The sequence below is a fragment of the Anabas testudineus genome, chromosome 16 (assembly GCF_900324465.2).
Source record: "Anabas testudineus chromosome 16, fAnaTes1.2, whole genome shotgun sequence".
NCBI lineage: Eukaryota > Metazoa > Chordata > Actinopteri > Anabantiformes > Anabantidae > Anabas > Anabas testudineus.
Genome location: NC_046625.1, coordinates 12,933,406 through 12,959,787, shown reverse-complemented (window position 1 = coordinate 12,959,787; position 26,382 = coordinate 12,933,406). Strand labels below are relative to the sequence as shown.

At 38.8% G+C, this 26,382-nt stretch overlaps 1 protein-coding gene across 1 annotated transcript in view; it reads right to left on the bottom strand.

The window, feature by feature from the left end:
• Nucleotides 1-26,172, bottom strand: part of LOC113171003 (dynein heavy chain 11, axonemal) — a 37,688-nt gene extending 11,516 nt beyond the window's left edge. The window contains 63 exon segments of the mRNA XM_026373352.1: nucleotides 19-192; nucleotides 1,481-1,615; nucleotides 1,726-1,827; nucleotides 1,951-2,133; nucleotides 2,872-3,015; nucleotides 3,103-3,216; nucleotides 3,338-3,484; nucleotides 3,611-3,844; nucleotides 5,266-5,427; nucleotides 5,999-6,141; nucleotides 6,397-6,520; nucleotides 6,917-7,079; nucleotides 7,778-7,971; nucleotides 8,081-8,242; nucleotides 8,336-8,575; nucleotides 9,134-9,236; nucleotides 9,375-9,540; nucleotides 9,823-10,027; nucleotides 10,632-10,805; nucleotides 11,192-11,323; nucleotides 11,408-11,558; nucleotides 12,349-12,518; nucleotides 12,811-12,938; nucleotides 13,070-13,202; nucleotides 13,280-13,357; nucleotides 13,450-13,644; nucleotides 13,724-13,816; nucleotides 13,989-14,127; nucleotides 14,213-14,329; nucleotides 14,399-14,544; nucleotides 14,630-14,786; nucleotides 14,871-15,031; nucleotides 15,409-15,540; nucleotides 16,247-16,480; nucleotides 16,574-16,726; nucleotides 16,839-16,965; nucleotides 17,047-17,138; nucleotides 17,227-17,451; nucleotides 17,968-18,090; nucleotides 18,352-18,474; nucleotides 18,570-18,728; nucleotides 18,857-18,940; nucleotides 19,168-19,326; nucleotides 19,415-19,501; nucleotides 19,613-19,729; nucleotides 19,830-20,052; nucleotides 20,137-20,306; nucleotides 20,403-20,657; nucleotides 21,027-21,359; nucleotides 21,556-21,951; nucleotides 22,083-22,187; nucleotides 22,670-22,865; nucleotides 22,969-23,084; nucleotides 23,174-23,311; nucleotides 23,444-23,560; nucleotides 23,674-23,841; nucleotides 23,923-24,144; nucleotides 24,358-24,569; nucleotides 24,690-24,789; nucleotides 24,879-25,068; nucleotides 25,170-25,357; nucleotides 25,464-25,607; nucleotides 25,801-26,172. Coding sequence (XP_026229137.1) covers nucleotides 19-192; nucleotides 1,481-1,615; nucleotides 1,726-1,827; nucleotides 1,951-2,133; nucleotides 2,872-3,015; nucleotides 3,103-3,216; nucleotides 3,338-3,484; nucleotides 3,611-3,844; nucleotides 5,266-5,427; nucleotides 5,999-6,141; nucleotides 6,397-6,520; nucleotides 6,917-7,079; nucleotides 7,778-7,971; nucleotides 8,081-8,242; nucleotides 8,336-8,575; nucleotides 9,134-9,236; nucleotides 9,375-9,540; nucleotides 9,823-10,027; nucleotides 10,632-10,805; nucleotides 11,192-11,323; nucleotides 11,408-11,558; nucleotides 12,349-12,518; nucleotides 12,811-12,938; nucleotides 13,070-13,202; nucleotides 13,280-13,357; nucleotides 13,450-13,644; nucleotides 13,724-13,816; nucleotides 13,989-14,127; nucleotides 14,213-14,329; nucleotides 14,399-14,544; nucleotides 14,630-14,786; nucleotides 14,871-15,031; nucleotides 15,409-15,540; nucleotides 16,247-16,480; nucleotides 16,574-16,726; nucleotides 16,839-16,965; nucleotides 17,047-17,138; nucleotides 17,227-17,451; nucleotides 17,968-18,090; nucleotides 18,352-18,474; nucleotides 18,570-18,728; nucleotides 18,857-18,940; nucleotides 19,168-19,326; nucleotides 19,415-19,501; nucleotides 19,613-19,729; nucleotides 19,830-20,052; nucleotides 20,137-20,306; nucleotides 20,403-20,657; nucleotides 21,027-21,359; nucleotides 21,556-21,951; nucleotides 22,083-22,187; nucleotides 22,670-22,865; nucleotides 22,969-23,084; nucleotides 23,174-23,311; nucleotides 23,444-23,560; nucleotides 23,674-23,841; nucleotides 23,923-24,144; nucleotides 24,358-24,569; nucleotides 24,690-24,789; nucleotides 24,879-25,068; nucleotides 25,170-25,357; nucleotides 25,464-25,607; nucleotides 25,801-26,016 — 10,173 coding nt within the window. The 5' untranslated portion in view covers nucleotides 26,017-26,172.
• Between the last annotated feature and the right edge of the window lie 210 nt (nucleotides 26,173-26,382).

Here is a 26,382-nt window from a genome sequence, read left to right as displayed (position 1 = left end):
AAAAAAAACAAATTTTACCTTCTGAGACTGGAGGAAAGGTATCCACATCTTGTCAAGTAGCTCAACACGATACTGCCTGGTAAAGTAGCCCATGTAAGAGACAAATGCTGACGTGAGGAGGACATCACCACACAGAGTTTCCTGTTGCTTTTCATACTGATCAACAGCTTGGGACCAACGCTCCTTCTCTGACTGCAAGACAAAAAGACCGGGCTTCAAACAAACAATTTACAATGAGACTGCTTATGGAGACAGTTTAAACCAAATGGCTAATGAAGAATCTAAACCTCAAGGAAGTGTACATGCTAGGCAATTTCCCACCCCCATTTATTTTAAACTAACATATATACAAAAACATAAAAGCAGTAAAGCACACAACTGCAAATTCCTTAAAAAAGCTTTAGAAGTTTGGCTGTAGATGGATTCAGCATTAATTTAGCATTCATTTAAACCTTCAATACTATGAATGTGACAGCCCTACAACAATAAATCATGCATGGCATTTTCTTAGAAGGGGCTGTGGATCTAGAATATGTCACATAATAAATTTTCAGACAGTTAAAAATCACTATAATTTCACTCTAATGTATTATGGATTGCCTGTAATATCACTCAGTCTGGGGTGAGACATTGTTAATTTCCAACAGCTGTTGAGGCTTTGAGTTAAGTTAATGATTAAATATAGACGGCCTGATTTATTAGTCTGAACACTATTGCTTCCAGGTCAATGCCATAAAGACAAAACATTTATCTTGATATGTTTAAAAGCCAAGCTGTTCCATGGAAACCACATTTATTTTCTGGAATAAGAAAGTCGAACTTACAAAACTGCCATTGGAATGCCCATTTTTTACTTCGTATTAATATCCATAAAGGTAACAGATACTACAGCCCAAAAAGGCATATAGTGGAACAAAAAAGAGAATATAATGTTAATCACACTTTACATATATGCAGCATTAGAACTCTCTATAATCCATACACAAAAATATAATAAAATATAATAGGTCCCCCTTAGTACTTTTATATTTAAAAAATAATAATTCTGTTAAAATATCCTGCACATACATACAGTATGCGTGTTATGTATACATTAAATGCACATTATGTACACACATACGCTGCCTATTGCACTGACCAAGAACAGTGTTAGTGTAGCATTTCTGCCATCCCTCTTCCTTTACATTTGGAAACTGTTCAGCCAGTTAGTTGCCCAGTTCAGTCATGCGTTTGCTGTGGTTCAGCCCTCTCTACCTGTCTCACAAGTGCCCCGTATGCTGCTGGGCCAGGCTGTAAAATCTCCCTTTGCCTGCTCTACTCACACAATCATCAGCCTATCCTGCCAGGACATAACAACTTCCAGGGTAGATTACTACCATATCCAGCACCTCTCTGTGCATGCCTCCAGAAAATTGACAGTTTATTTTATGCCAGGTCAGTCCAGTGACACCACCAAACTCCTCTATGTCTCCTTGTTTACCTCTAAGCCTTTGACTAGTCGGTTGGCCAACTCTATGGTCTGGTTGGTACGCGCCACCTCCTCCTGACAACTGATTTTCTCAGCTGTGGCCCTTTCAAACTGAGCTGTTAGGCTTTGGAGGCTGGCATCAAGATCCTGGAGAAACAAACCAATAAAAAAAGCCATGAAAAATAGGCACCAGTAAGAAAATTTTGCTTTTTGGCTAGGTGACTTACAGTAGGTAACAATAATAACTTTGTGCTTACCGCCAATTTCTTTTGAACTGCCAGCAGTTTGGCTGTTGCCATTTCTAGTTCTGTATTAGCTTGTGATAATGCAAGCCTTTTTGGAACAACCTCACAATAAATCTGAGAAAAAAAGAAAAACAATGAAAAAAGCTCAATAAAAGCTCAATAATGATGAACAAACCCAGAAAATACATTTATACAACATTTATTGTAACTACAGCTTATCTGAAGGAGTTGCCTGACCTCGTAGTATTTAATGATGTTAATAGTCCAGGCACAGAGACCAGCTGCAGCTGTAGATTTAGTTCGAACAAGATCAGGGTGAAAGTCTGGGTTGGTCAGATACTCTTGTTTCACCACAGTCAAACAGGACTCAGGTATGTGTTCCTTATCATATGACACAAGGGCCTGCAAAAAATCATCCACCTGATCCACATAAACAGAAAAACAGAAGATACATTAATACCTGCACTGACATTCTGAGCTGAAATTGAGTGCCGTTTAAAAGAATTGCCATATACATTAAATTAAAAAAATCAAAAACATACATACTAAATCATAAGTGAAAATAACTTTATACTAATGTTTACAAAAGAGTCAGGCCCCAACAACAAGATTACTGATTTATTACTTGTTCTTCCATTGTTATGGCAAATGTGTGTGAGAGTGGAATTAGTGTAGACAGTACTTCAAGTCTAGCACTTGTTAGTGACACTGGAAGGTTCTTGTTTAGCTAATCTATGATTATATATTCAACCACACTTATCTAACACTCAGTAACTGAATACATTTAAATATCATGGAAAAAAATAAAATAAAGTTTTTTTTTTAAATTAAATTCAACCAAACAATACATTCAAAGGCAAAGTACTTAAAATGCTAATTGCAGAATGCTAAAAAATATGGAAAACATGAAATGACCTCCATTTTATGGGAAAATGGCTTTTGAAAACCCAAATACATCCTTTTATAGCCAGACTTGCATTATTAGTCACTACAGGTTGAGAAATGGGTCAGCAGACTGGCTCTCCTAGTGAGTGAGCATATTCATAGAGCCTCTAGCTGTAATGTGGAGAGATGCTGGGCAGGGCCTGGGTCAAGGCCAACGCACAAATTAGATTGGCATTAATCAGGCAGATGTAACTGACATGATGACAGCTTAACCTTGCCCATGAAGGCTCGTGCTGCCTTCCAGCTCCGATCTTTAGGTACTCGACCGCGGGGAGCTAGCAGAACCATCACAGCTGCTACTACATTGATCACAGCCACTGGAGGATTTGGGAAGGCTTTCAACTCAGTAAGATTCATCTAAAAATAAAGATAAATACCACACAATATTACAAAAAATTACTGAATATTTGATGGAATTTTGTCCAGTTTGGTAAAATAAAGCACCTTGTTGAGAGTGTCCAGTGCTGCTATAGCAGCTGTCAGCGATGGCTCTGCCTTAGCTAGGTCTTTTTCACAGTCCTTCTGTTTGACTAAAACCTCTGCCTGGATGACAGCAACCTACACAAAGGCAACCATAATGAACTAAATCACAAAAATATATTAAGTTACATTATATAGTGTGATGTGAAGAGTGCAATGCCAAAGTATATGAAATTCAATATGCATCAAGATATCTCACCTTCTGTGCTTCAACATCTGCAGCTACTTTCTTGTTGCTCACCCTCTCAGTCTGTAGACCAATCTTTGAAATTAGAGCTTCAATATTCTGGTTTTTAAAGGTCAGCTTAGCTTCTTGAGTTGCCAATTTGGTTTTCAGGTGCTCAACCTAAAACAGAGAAAAATATAACACATACATCAATGTGTAATATATTAACTGTCAGGGGAAGAAACTACACTGCTCAATCTAAAAACTAAATATTAACCATCTCCTGTAAATAATAAAGACCTTAACCTGAGCAGCAGTGGTTTGGAGCTTTTGAAGGCCGCTGTCAAGTCGGTTCATCTTGTGCTGGAGCTGAGCTCGGCTCTTCTCCAGAAGGTTTCTGTACAGGGAGATTTGCTGGAGAAAGCTCCTGGGGGTGGTGTAATTGTACCTCTTCTCATTGCACTGGTATTTTTCACTTGCCTGGTTGACACTGGTGTGAACATAGGCCATGAAAAGACTGATGGATTCCTGGACAGCAGGCTGTAAAAATAAGCAGGCAAGGAGGGAGAGGGGAGAACAGGGCGAGTTGGATTGAGTAGAGTTTAACATCCCCAACCTGATGGGACCTGAAATATTATCTTCATAAATTTTGAATTCATCTACAAGTTTTGCCACCTTACTTGGCTGTCCCTGACTTACTCAATCTGAAATTTAGGTGCAGCTAGCAGGAATGATTAGGCTTTGAAACCTCTGAAAATAATGTGTTTGGACCACTGACATTCAGCTTGTAAAACATGCACACTGTTTACATTATCTCTGATGTCCTCTAACTTTCTAAACACTGTCTTCAGTGGCTGTTGCGCTACATACCAACAAAATATTTATCATGTGGTGCTCAATGACACTCAGCTTCCATTAATCAAAGAGTTAGCAATCAATTAAAGCAGAAACAAATGAGCAGAGAATACAAGGATCAAACCTAACCATAACTCACAAAAAGCCATTGTTAATGATCATGAAACAAGTGGGAAAAAATCATTATTAATTAACATCTGACATAATGCTTTTTGACAAAGCATGCTATGTCCAGTTGAGGTGTGAAAAAAGATCTCATTGATTGGCCTTGTGTAACTATTAGTGGGTTGTGCATTTCTAACTTTGAATTAATGATCATTTCATTTTTTGGAACAATCGTTTAATCACAAACAATCATTAATGGCTGTTAATATAAGGTCTGGCACACTTTTTTGTTTTAACTTTTCAAAATGTGTTTTTTATTATTGCAACTTTATAGTTTAAATATTGTTTTACTAGAGCTGCTGCAACAACGATCACTTAACGTCACCTTTGATATCCAATAATATTAGCACTTAAGTTGCCTAAACCAATATCGCCACAGTTACTACTATGACAAAATATTTTTCATTCTGCCCACAAACTTCCACACTTGGACAGATGTACACACACAAAAAGTGGAAAGTAATAGCCTGGCACATGTTCACATATGTGATGGCACTTTCTGGTTGTGACAGCTGTGCCTCCTTAGAGGGTCATTATGTGCCTAATCACTCTTCACTCATTAACATAAATGATCCTTAGTTGCAATCGTTCCACTGCTATGATGGAAAACAATGATATGCCTGCTCTCACAGTGAGTCTCCAGGCATGTGTTCAGCAATTTGTCAGTACCTCAGCCGAGAACTAATGATGGGGGATCTATGGAAAAGTTAATCCAGCTGCACTGTAGTAATTAGAAGATGTTCATTCAGTCTAATTCAGTCTTGAACATGGTTGTACATGGGAAACCTAGGGTAGATAGTATATGTCACATTTAAAGATGTATTTCACAACTAATACTGTTTTTGCAGTATTAGCAAACAACAGAATGCCACAAAATAACAATTTCCTCTGCTTTATAACTACAGAAATATAGAGAAAAAATCTAGGCTCAAAGACCTGACCTCAATGCCTTCAATTTCTTTGATGAACCTGTAACTGACAGACTCCAGAGCCTCTGAGGTCCAAGGATGGAACCAGTCAATGGTGGTACATTGAATGAGGGCTGGAAAACGTCTAGCCCTAGTATGAAGGGTATTGCCCACAGGAGACAAACACAGGACCACCTACAAGGAAGGAAACATGAAGTAAAGAGTCACCTAGATGCACACACATACATGTATAGTTATGTAATATATCCTCCATCCCAGTATTTGAGGACAAAAATATATGCAGTCAAATGTAGATGGGAAAATAAACACAGGTCATTGGTATTGCAGATGAGATCCAAAAGGGAAATCCATAATAACCAGCATTCTGTGCCCCCACCTGGCATGAAGACAAGCAACTAAATTCCCAGTTGGCTGGGGCAGATGGTGACGCTACCAGTGGCCCTGGCACAAAGATTAGCTGGACAGCATAAATGTGTACTAAGACAAGAATTTCCTTCCTTTTGACCCCCCGCTCCCCCTACAGTTTGTCTGGCTCTGTTAATTTATCTTGTTTAAAATCTTTGATAATATTATTCAGCTGTTGTGCTGTTCATTTTTTTTTAGCTTAGGCATTCTAGATCAATGTGTGTTTATAACGCCTTCACATTGTTGTTACAAATTTGAGCTGTGCTGGCATATTCTAGTGTAATGTTGAGCATTATTACACTGAATAAGAAGATAGCAGAAGAAATTCAAAAGACTAGACCGTGAGCTGTAGTTGAACTCGATCAGTAAAGAATCTCCAGCAGTTCTCTCTGGTGTCCAGCAGTCCAAGGGCTCGCACTTCAGATCTCACATTTGAGACAATACTTTTAATTTCCTCCTCACTAAAGAGCTCTGCCATTTCTCCTGGAGGGAAGGACACAGTCATAAGTACAGACCAACAAACTACTCTTCATACATTGCAATAATTTCAGAATAATTGTAAAGAATAAAAAAGTTTAGTAACTGATAAGGTACATTCATGAAGTAATTAATCAAATAATAATAACACATTCACCAACAAAGTAATGAGGATAACATGCAGTTCTTCCAGTACAGGTCTGTTCAGTCAAGCCTACAAAGTTGCAATTGATTATAATAGGTTTGGAATTTGCGTCTGACCTGATGCCAGTAAGTCATTAATTATGACCAGAAAATTCTCATCAGGTATCTGTGCATCACTAAGGAGCAAAGCCACACGCTGGTTCTTCAGTCCAGTCTTTAGGAACAGGGCAGCCAGATCCATCTAACATAAATAAATAAATAAAACATATGCCATGAATAGCCACCTACTATATAATGTTCACACAAAAATATGCACTCCACTAATGAATTGCAAATTGTCCTATGATAATGTATGCTTAGCGCTGATTTTTCAATATACTTACTTACTCACAGTGGCTTTTAACAGTATCTGACATTTTTCCTGCATCATTGGAAACTAAATTTTATCAATGTCATGCATGTCAAAGGAAAATTGATCTAGATGTTTTTTTTAACACAGTATTATCCATATTTTGCAGAACATTATTTAAAGCATGTATGAGGAGCATAACTACAAAGATTTGTTTCTTAAAAGCATATTTTATAGGTATTTGTTCTTGATGCTCTGACTGGCTGTAATCTGAAGACAAATGTATACCTTAAGGTCCTGGGGGCTATAACCCTTAGTCGGAGTGGTTTGGAAGACCTCAACAGATGATATGTAGCCAGCTAGACGAGTCAGGCTCTGCTTCCCGCTGCCACCGACCCCAATCAGTAAGCCATGACTTCTTGGAGACTCCAGGATACGGCTAATGCGACAACTGATAAAAAGTGTTTGATAAAAAGTCAAACACAAATATTTCGTTAAACCCCTTTTAGTTTTGACATTCACCATGGCATTATTTTGATGAGCTTCTGCAATGTCACAACATTTATTTCAGTCCAGAGTTGCATTGCACAGTTTGACAATCTTGGTATTGTCATATTGAAATATGCCCGTGGCATCAGGCAAGAAAATGTCATTCAGTATATTTAGGTAGTCAGCTGACCTTATTCTTCGGACACATAACATTGCTGAACCTGGACCTGACCAACTGCAGCAACCCCAGATCATAGCACCTCTACAGGCTTGTGTGACACTAGGCATGATGGGTGACTTCACCCGCCTCTCTTCTTACCCTGATGCACTCATCACTCTGGAACAGGGTAAATCTGGACTCATCAGACCATATGATCTTCTTCCACTGAATAGTTCTTTACACAGTTTTAGTAGTTTCATCAATCTCCTTAGATGTTTTCTTTGCTTGATTCATGCCAATAATTTGACCCTTCTGAGAAAGATTAACATCTTTTCCATGACCACAGGATGTGTCTTCAAATGATTAATAAAATAATGTATATTTTTATGTTACTGCTTTTATCTCATGTTTACATTGTCTGGAGTTAATGTGTTTTAAGTGTCTTTGGTTTATTAGAAAAACAATTATGTAGCATAATTATGCATTATATGCATACTTACACATGTTCCATCGCATCTTCAAACAGCACCAGATTCATGGCTGCATTGAGCTCATTGTAGCTCTGTAGGGCATCTGAGAGGATGGACCTGAGCACAGACCAGTTTGTAACACGAGTATAAGAGGCTCCCTCACCCATCTGGGCAAAGTGGCAATAGAGGAGGGGCTTCTTTGCCACCTCTTTGTCCTCCAGTCCCTGGATGAGAACAAGCACGATAAACAATTTAAATCTTTCTGTAAATAATATTATCTAAAAGTAAAAAACAGCCAACAGTTGTCAGTGTTCATCAGAATCTGTGTTAGACCTCAAAGCACTCATGCACAGTCTCCATCTGGAGTTTCCTGAAGAGTTGCAGGTCCTTGACATCTACAAGTCTGTCTGAGTATACTCTGCAGGACTCATGGATCCACAACAGTGCCAGGTCAGTGCCATTTGTCACACTCTCTGGCCCAGCAAAAAAAATGCCCTGAATAACACATATATTAAAAAGAATATTTCACTTCTCATTCTGAAGTCCAGTTGGAAAAACAGCATGCAAATTGCTCGTTATAAGCATTACCTGAAAGACGTTACACAAGTCACGTAGATTAAATGTATAGTGAAACTTGATGGCTGTTGGTAGAAAGCTGTGAACCATCTTGTCATGAAGAGTTATAGCAGCCTGGATCACAGCTGAAGCACTGCTCTGAATCTGAGCACTGAAGAGGTGCTGCTTCAAGTGGCCACTCAAGATCTGACTGAAGATTGTCATCTGAGCCTCAGGTGAAGGGAAGTTCACAGCAAACACTGAGAAATGTCTCTGTAGAGAGCAAAGACATAACCAAATTGAACATGTTCAGTTGTGTATAATTTAATTGTTAAAATATACATGTTTGTGGATGACTTCCAACTTAACTCCAAACATTCTAATACATCTTGAGTCAGTCACATCAGAGTGCCTCCCTCTGAATGAAAATTCATCAAAATCTAATTTGTCTGAGATATATCATATCATTTACACATTTATACATTTCTGGGTTTGTATCCACAGTTGCTGCTCCATTTTTAAAATACATTATCACTATGCTGCCCCTTGATTATAAAATATTAAGTTGTCTCTTAGATTATTTATTAATGAACAAAATTACACAGGAGTTTTCCATGTGACACTGTAATTGCTAATTCTCCCCCATGATAATCCTCTCCTCTGGAAGCACATAACTAGGAATATTGGAAGGTTTCTGCAGAAGAAGAATCACATGAAGCTGTAAAATAACTTATAAGGACATTTGTATTTTAAAATGTCTACCTGGCCTATAGGCCATGACAAAAAAGGATATCCATTTAAGATTAAGGTTAATTTTACCAGCAAACACACCTGTAGTCTTGGGTTGATACTGAAGCTCCCAGCCGTTGGATTCATACAGGCGACATACTGAGTATTGTGTATTTCCTTTAGAGTGAGTTTCTGTCTATCATACCTACATATAGGAAAATTATAGATGGCTTGGTTTAATAAACAAAAACCTCATAGCTTGGTAAATGTTTTAAGTTGTGACATTGCACAAAACATACAGCTGAAATACTGGTATAGTATATGGTATATGGGTTATCCTCACCAGTGTCCATAATCCAGATGCTGGCGAATAAGTGTGTGAGGCTGCACTGTTCCATAACTGTCAACAGCTGGCATATTTATATCATCTATAAAGTAGACCAGCCTTCTGTTGCCTACAGGGGAGTAGCTTCTGCCTGCTCGCTTCTCTAGCTGTTGCTCAAGGATGCCTGTAAGCGAAAGCAAAATAATGTGTCACCAATCATCAAAAAACTAACACTGACTGAACCACAGTTACGTAACACAAACAAAGCTAGAATGAATGTACCCGATTTAAACCAACTATGGAAATGTGGAGATGTCATAGAATTAACGTCAGGATTGCAACAATGCCTAAGAGTGAATACTCTCTTCCTCCACTGATACAAATCTAAACACTACCAGCAGATGGTGCTACAGTTTTCTTCATGTGGAACACCATACCACTGAACAATCAAAAAAAACCCACTCACCCTGCAACATGAGGGAAGTAGTGTAGTAGTTGAAGGGTACATTTATAGTCATGTAACTCTCTGGCAGACAGTATAACTTGTTCCTGACAAGTGCAGTCTTTCCGACTCCAGCATTCCCCACAAGCATCACTGGCTGTCTCCTCTTCAGCAACAAGTCCATGAAGTACTGGAGACGCACAGTTTCTGCTGTGTGTACCAGAACAGCCTGCAATCATAGAAACAGCAGGAAGACAGAGAACAGAAACATACATGGTTATTATGGCTTTCTTTGAGTGTGATTTATTGACAGACATGTGTTCAGTGAATTGTATGTGATTTATAATTTCTTGTATTTCCCCAGTGCACCACAACTATTCTGTCATAATAGCATCATTTGCTCAGAACAAAACCCCGCTAATTATGGCTCAGCAAGAGCCTTTGGAGCATTCACAGCTGTACGCAGGAGCATAAAGAAAGACAATAGAGCGTGGGTGATAGCTCAAGCCTTGTTGCTCATGCCTTCACCCCCACACAGTCTGGTATGGGGTGTAGTAGATGGTAATCAGACACAGTGGCAAGCCTATCATCCATGCACCATGCACTCCTGCCATAACCTCATGATGTGACTTACCCTCTCTTATGATGTTCACTGAGGCATACATAGATTTTTAATATGACTATATTGTTCGTTTGGTTAGTTTTCTTTAAGAAGGTTGCCTCTTGTGATATTGTGTGTGATTAATTGTCAAACTGCTTTGAAAGATTTGTGTTTCTCAAGTTACATGAAGTGTTCTACTCCCCCATATTAATAGTAGTTTATATGTCCCTACCAGTAGTGGTGTACAAGTTTCCATTTCAAATGGAGGCACAGTGTCAGTCCAGGGCAGGAACCGTCTGGTTTGGGGGTCAAAGTAATAGTCAAACACTGTTCCCTGTGCAGGTAGCTTCACTGTCTTCATTTCTTTGGTCCACCACTGACTGAACTCTACCCGGTAATCACAGAGCTAGACAAATCATCAAAGACAAAATATCGTGCATTAATTCATATCATTTCAATGGACAACACCACTCATTAGTTCAATGATTGACAGTTAAACTTATATTATTCTTGGTCACTTCACACTCCTGACATCTCTTCCAACAAAAGACAACAAAAGACACCTCACCCTATATTTATACCTTGAAGAAGGCAGAACTACAAAGACAAATTATGTAGTTAAGTGAATTGAACTAAGGGAAATTTTAGGAAGAATGTAATGGTATCAATTGCCACTTTTTGAGTGCAAGTATAATGCCCTGCAATATAAATATATATATATAATATACAGATTATATATATATAATCTGTATATAATCAAGTTCATCTACTTGCATTAAATTAAAGTGATACCTGATCTTGATACAGTGCCCCACCAAAAGCCCAGATGCAGGCAAAAGTGAAGTAGGTTTCATAAAGCTCGCGTGGCGAGTCACATGGAATATCCTTTGGTAACAGAAGGCAGTCCAACAAAGTGCAGAGTGTCTGAATGTAAAGAAAAATAATTTTTATTATGACTTTCTTACTACATAGCCATACATTCACAGAACATGCATGTGTTTTGTGTACCTGCACGACAGAGATGTCTGGGATGGGAGTGATGGTTTTGAAGGTGTTTCTCATCTGCTCTAGACAACGAGGAACATATTTTTCAAACAGTATGGTGAGGTGGGCCCTTTCTGTCTGGCGTTCTCGTTGATCAATCCAGCTGGCAACGTACCTGACCAACAATTAAAGGAATCATTTTATACAGCTGTCTTGATCTGATTAGTTTGGACAATTAGATTCCTTGATCTTTGAGCACATTACATTTGGACGAATATATACTAGGAATAATGGGCCTCTTATACCAATATGTTCCTAATTTTTTTCTTGAATATGTTCATAAGAAAAGCCTTAAGAAAAATCTATGTTGGATTCATGATGGGTTCTTAAATCACAAGATTTTGGTGAATCCTAGCATTCCCCTAAGTTGCACTACAGCAAATGTGCCTTATATTTAGTAGTGCAACCAGTGGATACAATATAACACACCCACGCATAACTGATGAAGTAAAAAAACAAAACAAACATCTGATCTCAGATCTGAAAAAAATATAACCACTTCTCTCTGAAGGACGAGCCTGTCCAGACTTATCTGGCAGAGCGAGTCTGCTGTGCCAGGTGTGGGTCAGAATGCTGTGGTGGTGGCTGAAGGGTAAGTGATACATCACGTTACATGGTAATGTCCTACAATGCGCTAGTGTAGTGTTTTTAACTAATAATTTACTACTAATAATTACTTCTAATAATTTTAGTGAATATCACCTTGCAAACTGCAAAAGTGTTTTTTTCATTTTCCAAAAGAATACTTTGTGAATGAGGCCCAATGTCATGATGCAACTCTACAGGGTTTAAAACAACACAGTCACTTTGATGCACGCATCACACTTACCTTCCACACTATGTGGAAGGTAAGTGTGTGTTTTGATAACCTCAAAAGTGTTTTGATACTATGTGATTACAACCACATGACTCCAGCTCAGCTCACATGGTTCCAGCTCAGGTCTTGCGGGTTAACATAGAGGATTCCTGCTCTGGAAACAGTAGCAGGAGTAGCAGTCCTTAGGTGACTAACTTCAAATACCAGTCGCATGGAAGAGGAAAGCGACACACGTTCATTACTAGCCAGAGTCAGGACCTGAAAAATGTTATCAAGCATTATGATTTTCAAATACCAGAACATATGAATGGTCAATATGATGGACAAGAAACTACAATAAGGTAAACAGCATTAAACAGCACACACTTGTTTTAGAATATTTGAAGAGCAGAAGATGGCTTGATATGATTCATCACTGTGGAAAAAAACCTCCAGCTACTTACACTCCAGGAAGTTATTGCTGAAGGGGGAAGAAACATCTTTTTCTATCTATACCACCTGAGTTGCTATGTGTTGTACAATAGTGTATGAGTGAACAGGAGGGCGGTACCTTGTTGTCATCCATCACTGTGTTGAGTGATTCAATCCACATTGGATCAATGTCCCCATCCAACACAATCCACTTAGGTCCTTGGTGGGAGATGTTTGCCTGCTCTCGCATCAGTAATGAAAGCAAACCTTACATAAACATTGAGGGACACAAAAAACAACAGAAATTAGAAGCTATATACACTAATTACACGTAGTATGATTTAGAGCAGTTTCTTGTGTTTCATTTTTTATTAGGATTTAAAAGCAGCTCTGCTTACCATCTTTCCATTCGCGAGTTACAGGATGGATGAAGCCAAACAATTCATCTCTGTCTATTGCCTTTGGATTGAGGTCATTCCATACAGGCCTCTTCTTCAAATTCACATAGGTTTTATGGAGAACCCTCAATATCTGTTTAAATAATAAACATCCGACATTTTATATGTTGAGCATTAACTTTGCCACCATTTGAGAATTAAACATCTTACCTGGCTTTTCCCAGTCCCTGCATTTCCAACAACAAAGACAGAATGACGCACTGCCATGAGTTCTTCTAATTGCACCACCTGACAAATAGATGTTGTCAAAGCAGATGTTTACATTCTTTTTTTCATACTTTATTAAGCACTGTCCTGGTATACACCACATCATGTCAAACCTTAAGGATGAATGTCTCCTCAGGTTGGAGTCGAAGCTCCAGTGTGGTCTTCCGGATGGTGTTTTCAAATTCAAAGTCTCTCTCTCTCTCCACCTCCAGGCCTGGGAATAGGTCTCCCAGCAGGCCCAAGAAGATAGTCACATCCTCTGTCACAATTTTTGGCATGTTGAAGTCCCTCAGAGCATGCATTAGCACCTGGGAAGAAATATACACAGCATATACAAAACAATACTTCTTTCTCTTGTGACTTTGACAATGCAGTCATATAAGACACCTGGTCTTCCGGCCTTGTCTTGTTCCTTCTTCTCAGTGTTCCTGCCACAACCAGAACAGACTTGACAGCACGCAAACCCCAGTCATAGTGGTCCTGACAGAGCAATGAGGATACATAACAAATGTATGTATTGCTGTGTTTAGACTTGCTATGAAATATTTTGTACAAAGCATTAAGATTTTTCATGCATCACCATGCTCATGAGGCCTAGGGTTAGGGTTAGGTGAAAAGATTTTACTGACACTCTAATCCAACATCCCCTTACCTGCTTGGAAAGCAGTTCCTTGCAGAGAGTGTACAGAGCGATAAACTTCCTGGCTAAAAGCTTAGCACTATGGAAGCCCTCTGCCACTAGCATTATCTCACAAATAAGCTCAGTGTCAGGCACGACCATGGCACAGGGTCTACAGCAGGACACAGACGTGCAGACAATAAACTTCATGCTGTATAAAAGGTACACTATAAAAATAATTACTGTATCATTCTGACCTGAAAAGAGCCTTGAGGTTCTCAGGTAGCTCTGTCCTTCCGGCATAGCCAGGGTTCATAGTGATAAAAATCCCGACAGAAGGCTTGAGAACAATGTCCTTATCGAGGAACAGAAACCTGTAAGGTGGTAGTGTTAACACAATTTTAAATGTACGGGGTTATAACATTAAAAACTGCATTTCTCACCTTTTCTTTTTAGAGCGAATAGCATCCTGTATAGTTTTGACCTGCACTGCTACAACTGACAGAACATCCACAGCAATACGATTGAACTCATCAAAGCAGCCCCATGCTCCAGTTTGGGCCAAACCCTTGTAGATGTTTCCAACTGACTGAACATACACAAAAAATAAATTTAATACATATACTGAAATATCTAATTCTGACACAAACAGAGAAAAGAGAGTAATTACGAACCTTGTAGTCCATCTGCTCAGAACAGTTGAAGATGTATACCATGATGCCCATGGCTTTGCCAAGATCTTTAGTGGTCTCAGTCTTCCCAGTTCCAGCAGGCCCCGCTGGGGCACCACTCATTGTCAGGTGAAGTGACTGAGTCAAGGTGATGTAGCACCTAAACAGACAGAGACACAAATGTGTTCTTTAGCAATACTGCACATATCGAATGTGTTGACATCATGCATAAGCTTGTAAGTACCGATCTGTGAGGGGAGTGATGACGAGGCGTGGTGTATTTCCAAGATACTCATAAGAATAAAGGAAGTGAGCATCACAGATGTTTACATAGCAGTGGCGCTGCAGCTCATTCCAGGAATGTCGAAGCTGGGAAAGCCACTGGAAGTCCTGTGAGGTGGTGATCTGTGAAAACACTTGGCTGCTATCAAACTAAGTCAAAGACATAATTAAACATGAGATAAAGAACAATCTTATCTTTATCTTAAATAAAACTAGCTTTGGGCAGCATGATCATCATAACTAGTTATTATAGTTTAGTTTTATTCTAAAACTATAGTCTATGCTCATTTCTTCGTGGTGTATGTCATGTTGACATTTTTTAAAGTAGAAAAAAATGATGACATGTAATTTCATCAAATTTTATCAAATGGGATTTGCATTGTTACAACGTCCATTCAGTATTCAGTAAATAAAAAACATACTGAGAAATATACTGTGACATGTCCTTTTAGTTCAGTTGCACTAAAATTAAGTCACAATTATCATATGACTCAGTTAACCTTTTGTCCAATGAGGCTAGTAACAACATCTCTAGCATGGACATCAATTGTGCATATAGTCATAATCTTCTGTCGGTTGCCTGAGCTCAGCTCCCCCAGTAGCATGCTGATCAGTGAGTTGAGCTGAGAAATCTGGGGGAGAGAAAATAAAAGAGCTAAGACGAATTAAGACAAGAGTATAAATTTCAATACACACACAGACTAAATTGGCAATAACCTGATACAATATTGCTTGACTGAATCCAATATCCTTTGTCATTTGTATTAAGACTTTAAAGTTGATAAACAGCAATCTATGTAGAATAATTCAATATATGAACATGGGCCTTGGATCACCCACAATTTGATAGAAACAGCATTGTACATTATTCAAGCACTAAGGCCTAAAAGTTACAGAAAAGTCAAATTAAAAAGCCTGAGCTCTTGATTTGACTAAAAACATCACTGGATGTCTTGCGTGCCCTGTATGACAGCAGATCCAATCAGTGCAGTACAGTAGGTTGAAGGGTGATAGAGATTATTCAAACAGCAGCCAAGGGCATGCTAACCTTAAATAGTGCTGATGAAACTGACAAGAGTGATAATACATCTATGAGCTCACAACAAGATACTACAAACTCAGCTCAGGTCACTGATTCTGATGACATTATGGAAAGCTCACAGGTTACACACAAATGTATGTTTTGTAACAGTATCAGTAAATCTAAGCATTTATGCCTGTATATAAAAATAGTATAGCATTATGAAAAACAAAGCACCTTTCCCTGAATGAAATTTAGAAAGATCTAAAAGAGTCAATCAGTGCCTTAAGTGATGTAAATAAAAATGGAAAATGTACCTGTTTCTTGTTGTAGTCTTTTAGTGCAGATTCAAATCCTTCCTCCAGTCTTTTAAACACAAGCTCCATATCATTGCTCCACCAGATCTGAGATCCAATGAGAGCCACTTGGGCAGGGAAGTCAAGAATCCACTGCTCTCTGGGCCTGTCCTCATACATACACACAGCTTCAGAAAGGTGACCTCTGACACAGTCCTTCATGGACTCCTCCAGACCAGTAAGCCAACCCTCAACCTATTGCAAAATATTGTTATGATTAGATAGGTTATGATTATTATGGTTATTATTATAAAATGCCAAATTCAGATTCTTGGTATGTGATCTTACCAGCCCATAACAGCAACATTCAGTCTGCAAAGGGACATATTCCCTCTCTTTGCTATACATGCCTACCACAATTCTAGGATTATCCAACATTTCGTTTTTGGCAAATTCAAGATCTGACATATTGTCAAACAGTTTTGAGAGGTGGACAGTCACCTGCAAAACATAACCAGTCATTAAATTTCAATGACAGATACAGATACACAAGATAGTGACATGAGATAAATACTAACATATAAAAATGAATGGAAACTCTCCATAAATGCACCTCTCTGGGTCGACTGCCTTTGGAGAGAATGTCAAATAAGTCTGCAGATGAAATAAAGTAGAAACGTGGAAAGGCAAGTCTCTTTGTCTCCAGGTATTCAGCAAGAGCTTTTTCACACAATCCCAGCCTGTTAAAAGAAAGCATGTGAGAACATAGAAAACTGAACATCGCAATGTGAACAGAATAATGAAAAGGACATGAAATAAACCTTTTTTGTAGATCCTCTAACTTGTCAAACAGATGTGGTTTGTTGGTAGCCTCAATTACATTTCTGGTCTGGGTGCTGTCCAACATTAACTCCTGAAACAACCAAAATCCCCATGTTTAAAATTTATGGTAACAATAGAACTGTCTTAATTATGTGACTGGCGTAGTCAAGAGTACAGACCTGAAATTCTGCATCTATAACTTGGAATTTGTGTGCATCTGCAGGCAGCTGTTGGCAGATGTCATCACAACCTTTGAAGATGCTTTCCAGATAGGCCCAAGTTCTCTGGACTTCCATCCAAACCATGAGCACAGAGTCAGCCACCGTCAGCTGTTTTTGTAGTTCAACTACCTGGAACCTGAAGTAGTCTACATGCTTGCTCTGAAAGATGGCCTGGAGCTGAATCTTGAGCATACAGAAATAAACACTTGAGTGCTGCCTTTCAAAAGAATCTAGTCCCAAATACACCAAATCAATACATAGTAAAAGAAAGTCATATGTTGATAACCCTAATCTCAGATTTCAATGCATATTCCACCTTATTAGCCTGTATTGCCATAAAAAGTGGGGATGAGATCAGTCTGGTTACAACAAGATAGAGGCAAGATTTGTAGTTGCTAACTGTGACCACCCAATACATCTGGTGTACATGCACAAAGACCCCCATGGCAACAATGCCCTGTGTCCTACTGCAACTATAAATCTAAGTACTCTATAGGGACCTCTCTACTCTCAGCTGTATTGTTAGACAGTCAGACGGGACGGCCCCTTTCTGCACTCTCATCTCTATTCAGAACTTAACTATCAGTGCTTCTCACAGACAACTGAGCTTTAGAACCAGTTTTCCACTTTACAGCCATTATACATTTTATGTGGTATAGGGTCACACATAAAAACTCTTTCAGTAGCTTAGATATTTACCTGATGATCTTCAAGAGTTTCAATAAGTTCCTCGTCACATTTAAGTAGTGGAACAGTGGTTTGGTAATGATGTTCATAAGAGAGCTCCATTGATGCCCATGTGTGACTTATTTCTGTTACAAGCTGAAATAAAAATTTTAAAACTGTAGAAAGCATATTGTATTCACTAATATACAGTGGTAAAAGAGTAACTCCTGAACCAAATACAGTAAATATAGCTGTCCATTTTTAACCATATAAAACCTGCATCTACAAATTAAATTAGTGAACCAAAGGATTTATAGCTTAAATTATTTTTACTTCTTCTGCCAAATATACCAATTCAAAAACATAGGATATTATTATCTTATAAATGCATTGTTGCAAAGAACTGAATTGAAGAACCTTCTCTAGGGCCATTTCTTTAACCGCCTTGTCCACTATGTTGCGAACTTCATCCTCGAATAAGTGGAGCTGCAGAGCCAAAAGATCTTTCAAGGTGGTATTGCCAGTCACAATGAAGTTCATCTGTGTATAAAACATAATTGTTATCATTTAAACTCTTAGACTTCTACCCAGCAAGAAGCTTTGTAGTATGACCTCTGCTGTGTGTATTTCTGCACCTGTGTTATTCTAATTAGCTGCACCCAGTGGCGTTCTCGTACTGCCAGGTTCTGTAGCTGATTCACGGCCTGCAGTGACGTCAAAAGGTTCTTTACATAAAGGTCTAACCCAGAATACACATCCCAGACACGAGCCTCTTTGTCAAGATTCCGTATGTCCTACACAAACAGAAGGTAGGTAAACATAATTAGTTATTAGGGGCATCTGTTACAGATAGCAATGGTGCATGACAATAAGACAGCAGGAGAGATGCGCTTGTGTGATGCAGCACTGTTGGTGACCTCACCTTGGCAAACCTCCTCAGTTCTACATCCATCTGGTCCACGTTTATCTGCCTCCATTTGGTCATTGCCCAGCTTTCCACACTGCTCTGAACAGATAAAGACACGTGGATGGGGTCAACGGGCTGCGGATGCTTAATGAGAACACTTTGAGGCTACAGGGTATTTAAAAAATCAATGACAGTCTCAAAGAGGACAGGCTTGTCCAAGTTATTGAGCTACTGGGGAATTGTGGTAAGGTGAGAGAGTTTTTAGTTGTATTTGAATTTCCTCAAGAATTGTGGCATTTAAATATAAAATATATAAAGTCACTTACCTGCACAAATACAACCATGTCCCACAGTTCTTTGAGTACAGTGATCTCTCTTCTGCAAAGCTTGATGTCTTTGTAGTCAGGAATAGTAACATCAAATAGATTTGTGGATTCCTGAAGCTCTGCTACTTCTTTCTCCATGTCTCGGATTGCTTTTTCAAACTAAGAAACAACATACAACTACTGTTATACCTAATAACAAAACATTGCATTTTTTAATGCTATAATCAAGTAATGGTTAAACACCTACTTTGTCCAGACTGATGTAGGGATTCACTGCACTGTGATAGAAGGGTGCAGTGTCTCTGAACAACTCCCTGAATGTTCTTTGTTTTACCTGAAAGATTAGAAGCACTACTTGAATGGTCTTTATAATGGTGTAAACAATACAACAACTTACACTTGGCATAAATAATTTCTCTGGTAGTTACAGCTTAAGGTGACTTGCCTCAAATGCTGTGCATTGTTTTCGTAAAACCATCACTTCTGCATTTTGCATTGGTGCCACTTCATGTCTTACTTTTAAAGACAGTTTTTTAGCCCCATTCCATTTCTCAGGAAGTTCCTACGAAGAAAATTATCTTGAATCCTTAAGGTTATAGGGCTATAAATGAATATAAATAATTAAAATTCTATGATAAATAAAATCTTCTTCCGTTCCTTACCTCCATCTGCAAATACACATAGTCCGGTATGGTCACACCATACTGTTCCAAAAGGATTACTGTGTCTTGAAGAGGCTCAAACATACTGTCTGTAGCTGCTTGTCTTTCTCTGACAGCTAGGAGATGACTCATAACTTCCACCAACCTCTGCTGGTCTCCTTTAGCCACACACTGTCCAAGCCCATCAACAGTGGCTTGGACAAACTTCTGCAGCTCATCAAGACTTGGTGAGAAAGTATACACAGTAAGAGCAACGAATGTCAATCTACTCTGAATTTAACAGATGAACAAGCCCTTTTTTTTTTACCTTGTAGTGACATGTGTCAACAGGTGTTCTTTGAAAAGCCAGCTCCACCTTTTTATAGTGTTAAGAAGGCCGACTTTAAAAAACTTTATATCCACCCGAAACCATCCATTGAACACTCGGTAGTCTTCAAGCTTGGAAATTTCAGCATAGAGATCCTCATAATAGTCTATCTGCAACATTACAGTAGACCACACCACAACAGAGATTACAACAAGGACAACTGGCATGTATGAAAAAATGTGATTAATTTAAACAAAGACTTTTACTTGTTTTTTGAAGTTGTCAATTGTGGGTGGGCTCTCAGGAAGCAGATCTGCTTTATATGCCTCCATCTCTTCAGCTGTAAGTGCACGTCCATACAGAAGAAACTGGTTGAGGAACTCAGCCCTGTCATCTTGCCACAGATGGGTGAAGCAGTCAAACTTTCTTTGGTAATTTATCGCTTTCTCCAGAACATTCTCCACTCGTGCCATTATTTCCTGTCTGAGCTCCAACAAATCCAGTACGTCATCCATGACATCCTGTAAGAGTTATATTACGTAACGACATATTATATCAGTGTAGAAGAGTGCATGTTTCACCAAGTCAAAAACAGAAAGGGAGTAGATTCTGTATTAGATGGCGTCAAATTAGACTTTCAACCATGACAATCAAGCACTCATGTTAATTACTTTTGCTGCCAAAGCCAATTCCACACGCCACACTATCTCAGGGCTTACATAGCGAGATGAACAACCATTCATGCCAAAAGGCAATTTAGAGTGACCAGTCAACTGAACATAAACACGTCTTCGGACTGTGGGAGGAAGCTGGAAGAAACCCACAGTTTACAAGCATTTGTCTAAATCACTGCACAATGTAAGAAATTCAGTTTTAACATTCAAATATACCTGGTAGCTCTCCATGCCAAGATGAGCTGCCACTCTGCTGATATGCATTGAAGTCTTGAATATATCTCCGATCAGTCCTTCAATCATCTCATAGAGGCCGTCCCCTGCATCTCGCTCCAACGAGGGAATGAAAACCATTCCAGAGTTACTTAGCATCAACTTAGCTTCAAACAGAGGAGCCTGGTTTGGCCATGACTCCATGTTGTCCATGAAGAACTGAAGAGAGTGGCTGATATAACTAAAGAGCCCCTCCACCACCATCTCATCCACATATTCCAGGTAGGACTGCCACATTTCTGAAGCAGGGTCAGCATGGAAAATGACCATATTCTCCTGGGAAATTTGTTGAAGATTGGAGAGGTGGTTAGCTCTTTAACTGTATCACTTTTCATTTCTGAAGATGCAGATTGTCATATTTATTTTGTTTTATTAAAATAACATAGAACAGACCATAATTACAGATTCCTAATCAAAATCATTTCTGTTGTTCTACTGAAATATCTGAAATATCAAACTCATCCATATGCACCTGTACCAGCTCATGGATACAATCACCAGCCTTCTTCATGCTGATGTACTTCTTGTTGACACGATCTCTCCTGTCTTCCAGCTGTATGAGCGAGCCTCTTTTGTTGTCTTTTCTGCAGAACATCGTGTGTTTGCTCCATCCCTTCATCACTGACTGAATGGCTTCACAATTTTCCTTAGCTTTACTGACTCGACATACAAGGTCTTGAACCACATTTTTGGTGGAGCTAATGAAGCTCCAACAGTCCTGATGCTGCCATGTCAGATCCGTTTCTGCTCTTGTCAACTGCAGATCTATAGATTCCAGCTCAGCTCTGATAAGAGGAAGTTCTACCTCTAGCACTGTCTGCTTCATTTGATTGTATTGTTGTACTAACAGCTGCAAATTGCTCACATACTGGAAAACACAAGCATGGAAAACAAATATATTTTAGATGCTACTATGTAAAAAATAATGACGAAGACATGTAAAGTTTAGGAGTTAAATGAGTGTAAGCAAACCTATAAACAAATATGTTCGTTTCTGACCTTAGTGAACATGTCACGCTTCTCAAAAACAGTCACTGCAGCTGCAGGGATGTTGATCTGTCTGATAGTGTGAATATACTTCACATCTTTCAAAACTTCAGTCAGCTAAGGAGTAAAAGGAAATAGTGATTATCACATATAGAAAGTCACAGTAAGGTAGTGCTCTTATGTTGTGTCTCAACTACGAGAACACTTAACACATGATATACTTATAACAGAATATTTACTTTAATTAAATTATTGTAACAAATGACTATTCCTTATACCACAACGGTTGTGTTGTTGTTTTATTTGTTACCAAGAAATATCAACAGAAGTTAAGTGGTGTAATGCATCTAGATTTTGTACCAAAAAAATATTGTAAGACTGTTCTTCAACCATATAGCACCTAGCAAAGTAACACAAAAAAAACTAACAAGATCTTGTAGTGGTGGTTTTGATTGTTATTAAGAGACTGGACTGACATTACTACTTTGGTAGTTATTATCCAATGGTAAGTTGGATAAATATATAGCATTGGAGAATTGGAGAATTGGACAACTGGACAACGAGTGCTTTCGATTTCATTGGGACATTACATCAATTACCTTTGAATTGAAGTTGACTGAGATCAACCCAGATGAGTTATCTCTCAAGATAAGGGACTGGTTCAGGTTTATTAGACAGGCCTGTTCCATACTATTACACCAGTCAGAGTAAATGTCCTTCTCATATTGGTCCAAAAGACTCAACATCTCCTTGTACATATGGCACTCCTTCACCATCTGTACACCTCCAGCATGCCTGAAAACATTAATAATTGTGAGAGAAATGTGTCAAATGTTTCCTGCTAGCTTGTGTTTGCAACTAATTAATTAATTTGCTGCAAACAACAATGTGTCTTTACATGTCAAACAGTAATCTGATTTTTTCCCATGGCGTTTCAATCCGTTCTCTGAGCATTTTTGTCCACTTCAAAGCTCCAGATGTGCGAGCCATATTTTTAGTCAAACCATTCTCCATCTGTGAATACAGAAACAAAAAAAAAGAAATCTTGAATTAAAATGTTCTATTGTGCCCCATATACATTGTGCAATTTTATCACAGAGTACCTCACTAAGTTGGGATTTAAACATGCATTTGCAGTTTTCCAGCTCCTCTCGGAAATGTTGCTGCAGCACAAGGAAGTTGGGGCTGAATATCTGCCTAATTTGTCTTCTCTTGAAGAATGGTCCAACAATCATTAGCAGCTAAAAGAGAAAACAAACGACACTGGTGAGCTACTTGATAGCACCATCATTAACTAGTAAATAGTCTAGTAAATTATTTAATTAATTAATATTAATTATGCCAATATAAGGCTATTATCTCGTTTTGCTTACTTTAAAAACTGACTCCAGTCCTGAGCAATCTTTAAAAGCCAAACATAGAAGACTTGCAAGACGGCATTCAAAGTCCACAACCCACGCTTTGAAATCCTTGTATTCGTTTTCGAAATCCTTATGAAAGATTTAACAATTAAACAGTATTGAAAGGTGAACATCACAGTAATGCAAGATGAATCAAAATTCATGATTAGGAGCCATCAAATGTGATATTTAGACAATTTCACCTGAGATTCTAAGTCAAATGGGCTGTTTTCACTGTGCTTCAAGGCGTGACAGGCGTTACCGAACTCTTTGTACATCTGAGCAGTGTGCTCACTGTAGAGTTTCCCTTTAAGACCACCAAACTCCAGCTTTTCCATCCTCTGAAAGTCCAGCATAATGTCAAACAAGTCCTGCAAGTAGAACACATTGTATTAGGAATTTATGCAACTCTGTGTGATATCTGAATACAAAAAATATAAATCTGATCTCACCTCCAGCTGTAGCATACGATTAAGAAACATGTTGAAACGTGCAAAAATCATGGCAGATGGGAAATCCCAGGGTGCATGTTTCACATGGCTAGCCAACCTCTCCCTCTGGGTCTGGTAACTGTCTGTGAAACATCTAAAGACTTTTATCACCTTCTGTACCATTTGTAGACTTTCCTCTGGATCCTCTCTGAGTAGCAGATCTCCAGAGAGGTATGTAGAAGCCTGTAGTGTAAAATACAGTATATGTGAAGTCATTAATGAAGACAACCCTCAAGTGAAGTCAGAGTAATAGTGGTTCCCTAATTAGAAAATCATAATTCCCAAAATGTGATGCATTCTGTCTACCATAATTTCAACAGCGTACAGCAGTTCAATGTGTTCACATGTTGGAGTCTGTCAGTATCATGCAGTAATACAGCTATTTCAGATTCTTACCTGCTCAATGAGCAGATTGCACAGTTCCTGCAATAACACAACAATGCGTGCAGGCCTTTGGTAAGATTTGCAGTTTGTCCACATAAGAAAGAGAGTGTGAAACAGTGCAGGGATGAATTTTTCAAAGTGAAGAAATCCCTCAATTTCCAGTTGGGACAGTTGATTATGTAGTGGCTGCAGATGGAGATCAATGTCCTGAGCTTCTTCTAAAGCTTTAGATTGAGAAAAAATAATTAATTATATTAAAATTGCAGTAATCACATGTTCTGTGCATCAGACATTTGATTGGGTGCAAACTACAGTATTTGTCGTTTGGGACCAGCTAATCTTACCATGAAACACATTTCTAATCAAAGTCTTGATTGTTGGATGATAGCTGCTATCCATCATCTCCAGCAGCTTTACCATCTTTTGAACACTGGGACTCTGAAGCTACAAGTAAATTTTTCAAACATTTTATTAATAACATGAATCTCATGAAATTAAAATACATTAGTTGGTGCAAGGATAAGGAGCAATACCTGATTATAAATGTTCTGTATATTGTACTTCCTGGAAGCCCAAAACCTCAGCTCTATACTGGGACCTGGATTGCAGCCTGTCAAAAATAGGTCTGACGAATCTTCCTTTAAAATTTTCTGAATCAAATTGGTCCAGTTAATGACCTGGGACTCCATGGCATGGGCTAGTGACCTGTCGTAGTTACCATACCTGGGTGTGAAAACACATGTCAACAATATTGGTTAATAGTTAAAGTACCACCAAAGACTACTGTACAATCTCAGACACGAAAGTAAAATGCGTGTTCTTACAAGGTGCTGTATGTATTCTCCATCCAAGCCGTTGCGTTTGGGATAGGAAGGACAGTTTTCCCAGAAACCTGTCCCTGTACAACTGATGTCTTAATGCACATTCTCTCAACATGTCGAACGACGTCCTCAGACATCAGATTTGGCCACATATGATGGTTTTTGTTATTCAACAGCAGTGGGACACATACCTTGGTAAAAGACATCATGAGTTCACGCAAAACTCATAAAGGCAAGCGAGGAATCTGCACAAGAAAAATGACATGCATCTGACAGCACATAAAACTCCTTTTTCACCTGCTCAACAGTGCTTGTCAGCTGCAGCAGCAGGGATGGAGACAGGAGGCCACAAAGCAAGAGTTCCCTGTAGTTGTCACAGTCGACAGGATCAGCTCTCTTCTTAAGGAAATACATTTGCTTGTTTTGAGCAACAGGTGGGACCTACATTTGAAATGACATAAGATTTGTGCCATAATATATAGCGTTGTGACACTCAAGCAAATTAAACATTTGAATAGTTAAAATAGTATTTAGCTGTCCGGCTGATTTCACATGTATACACATGCTAAGCAAGTTACAAACGAAGAGTGCAACATTAGCTTATGTGACTGAGGATGCTGTGCAGCAGCCATACCTCCCTAGTAGAGAGCAGACAACCATTTGTCGATGAAGAGAAAAATATAACAGGCTCCTTCTCGAAGAAGTTTTTCAGAAATGTTTGAAACTCTTCGTTGGCTGCGCTCTTCTCCCATGTTTCACGCTGCAGTCGCAGGAGTTCACAAACTTTTTCCTCGACAAACTGAACTCTGACGTCCTCGAGAAAAGAAGGCACACTGTCGTCGTCGGACATGACCGCTCTACGACCAAGACATGATTTCCCTCAAAAAAAAAAAAAGGAAAAAGAAAGGACAGTTTACCTGTGACAACTGCCTCTAACTTGGCTAATCCTGGCGTTGGGAGAGTTTTAAGGCTGAAACGTGCGCTTGTGTAGAAAGTATCTGCTGCGCTGGGGCGGTTCGGCATCCCGTTGCTTAGCAACAGCCACTGCGCTCAATCACTGCCAGGTGCGTGTTGCATGTTTAGCTAGCTGCAGTGTAGCTAGCTCATGTTATTTTAGCTAAAAGTGTCTTAAATGTCTTTAAATCGCTATTGTTTTTAAATAGAACTTTACCTGATTTTATTAGTGTGCATTATTTTTAAATCACCGTGATATCCT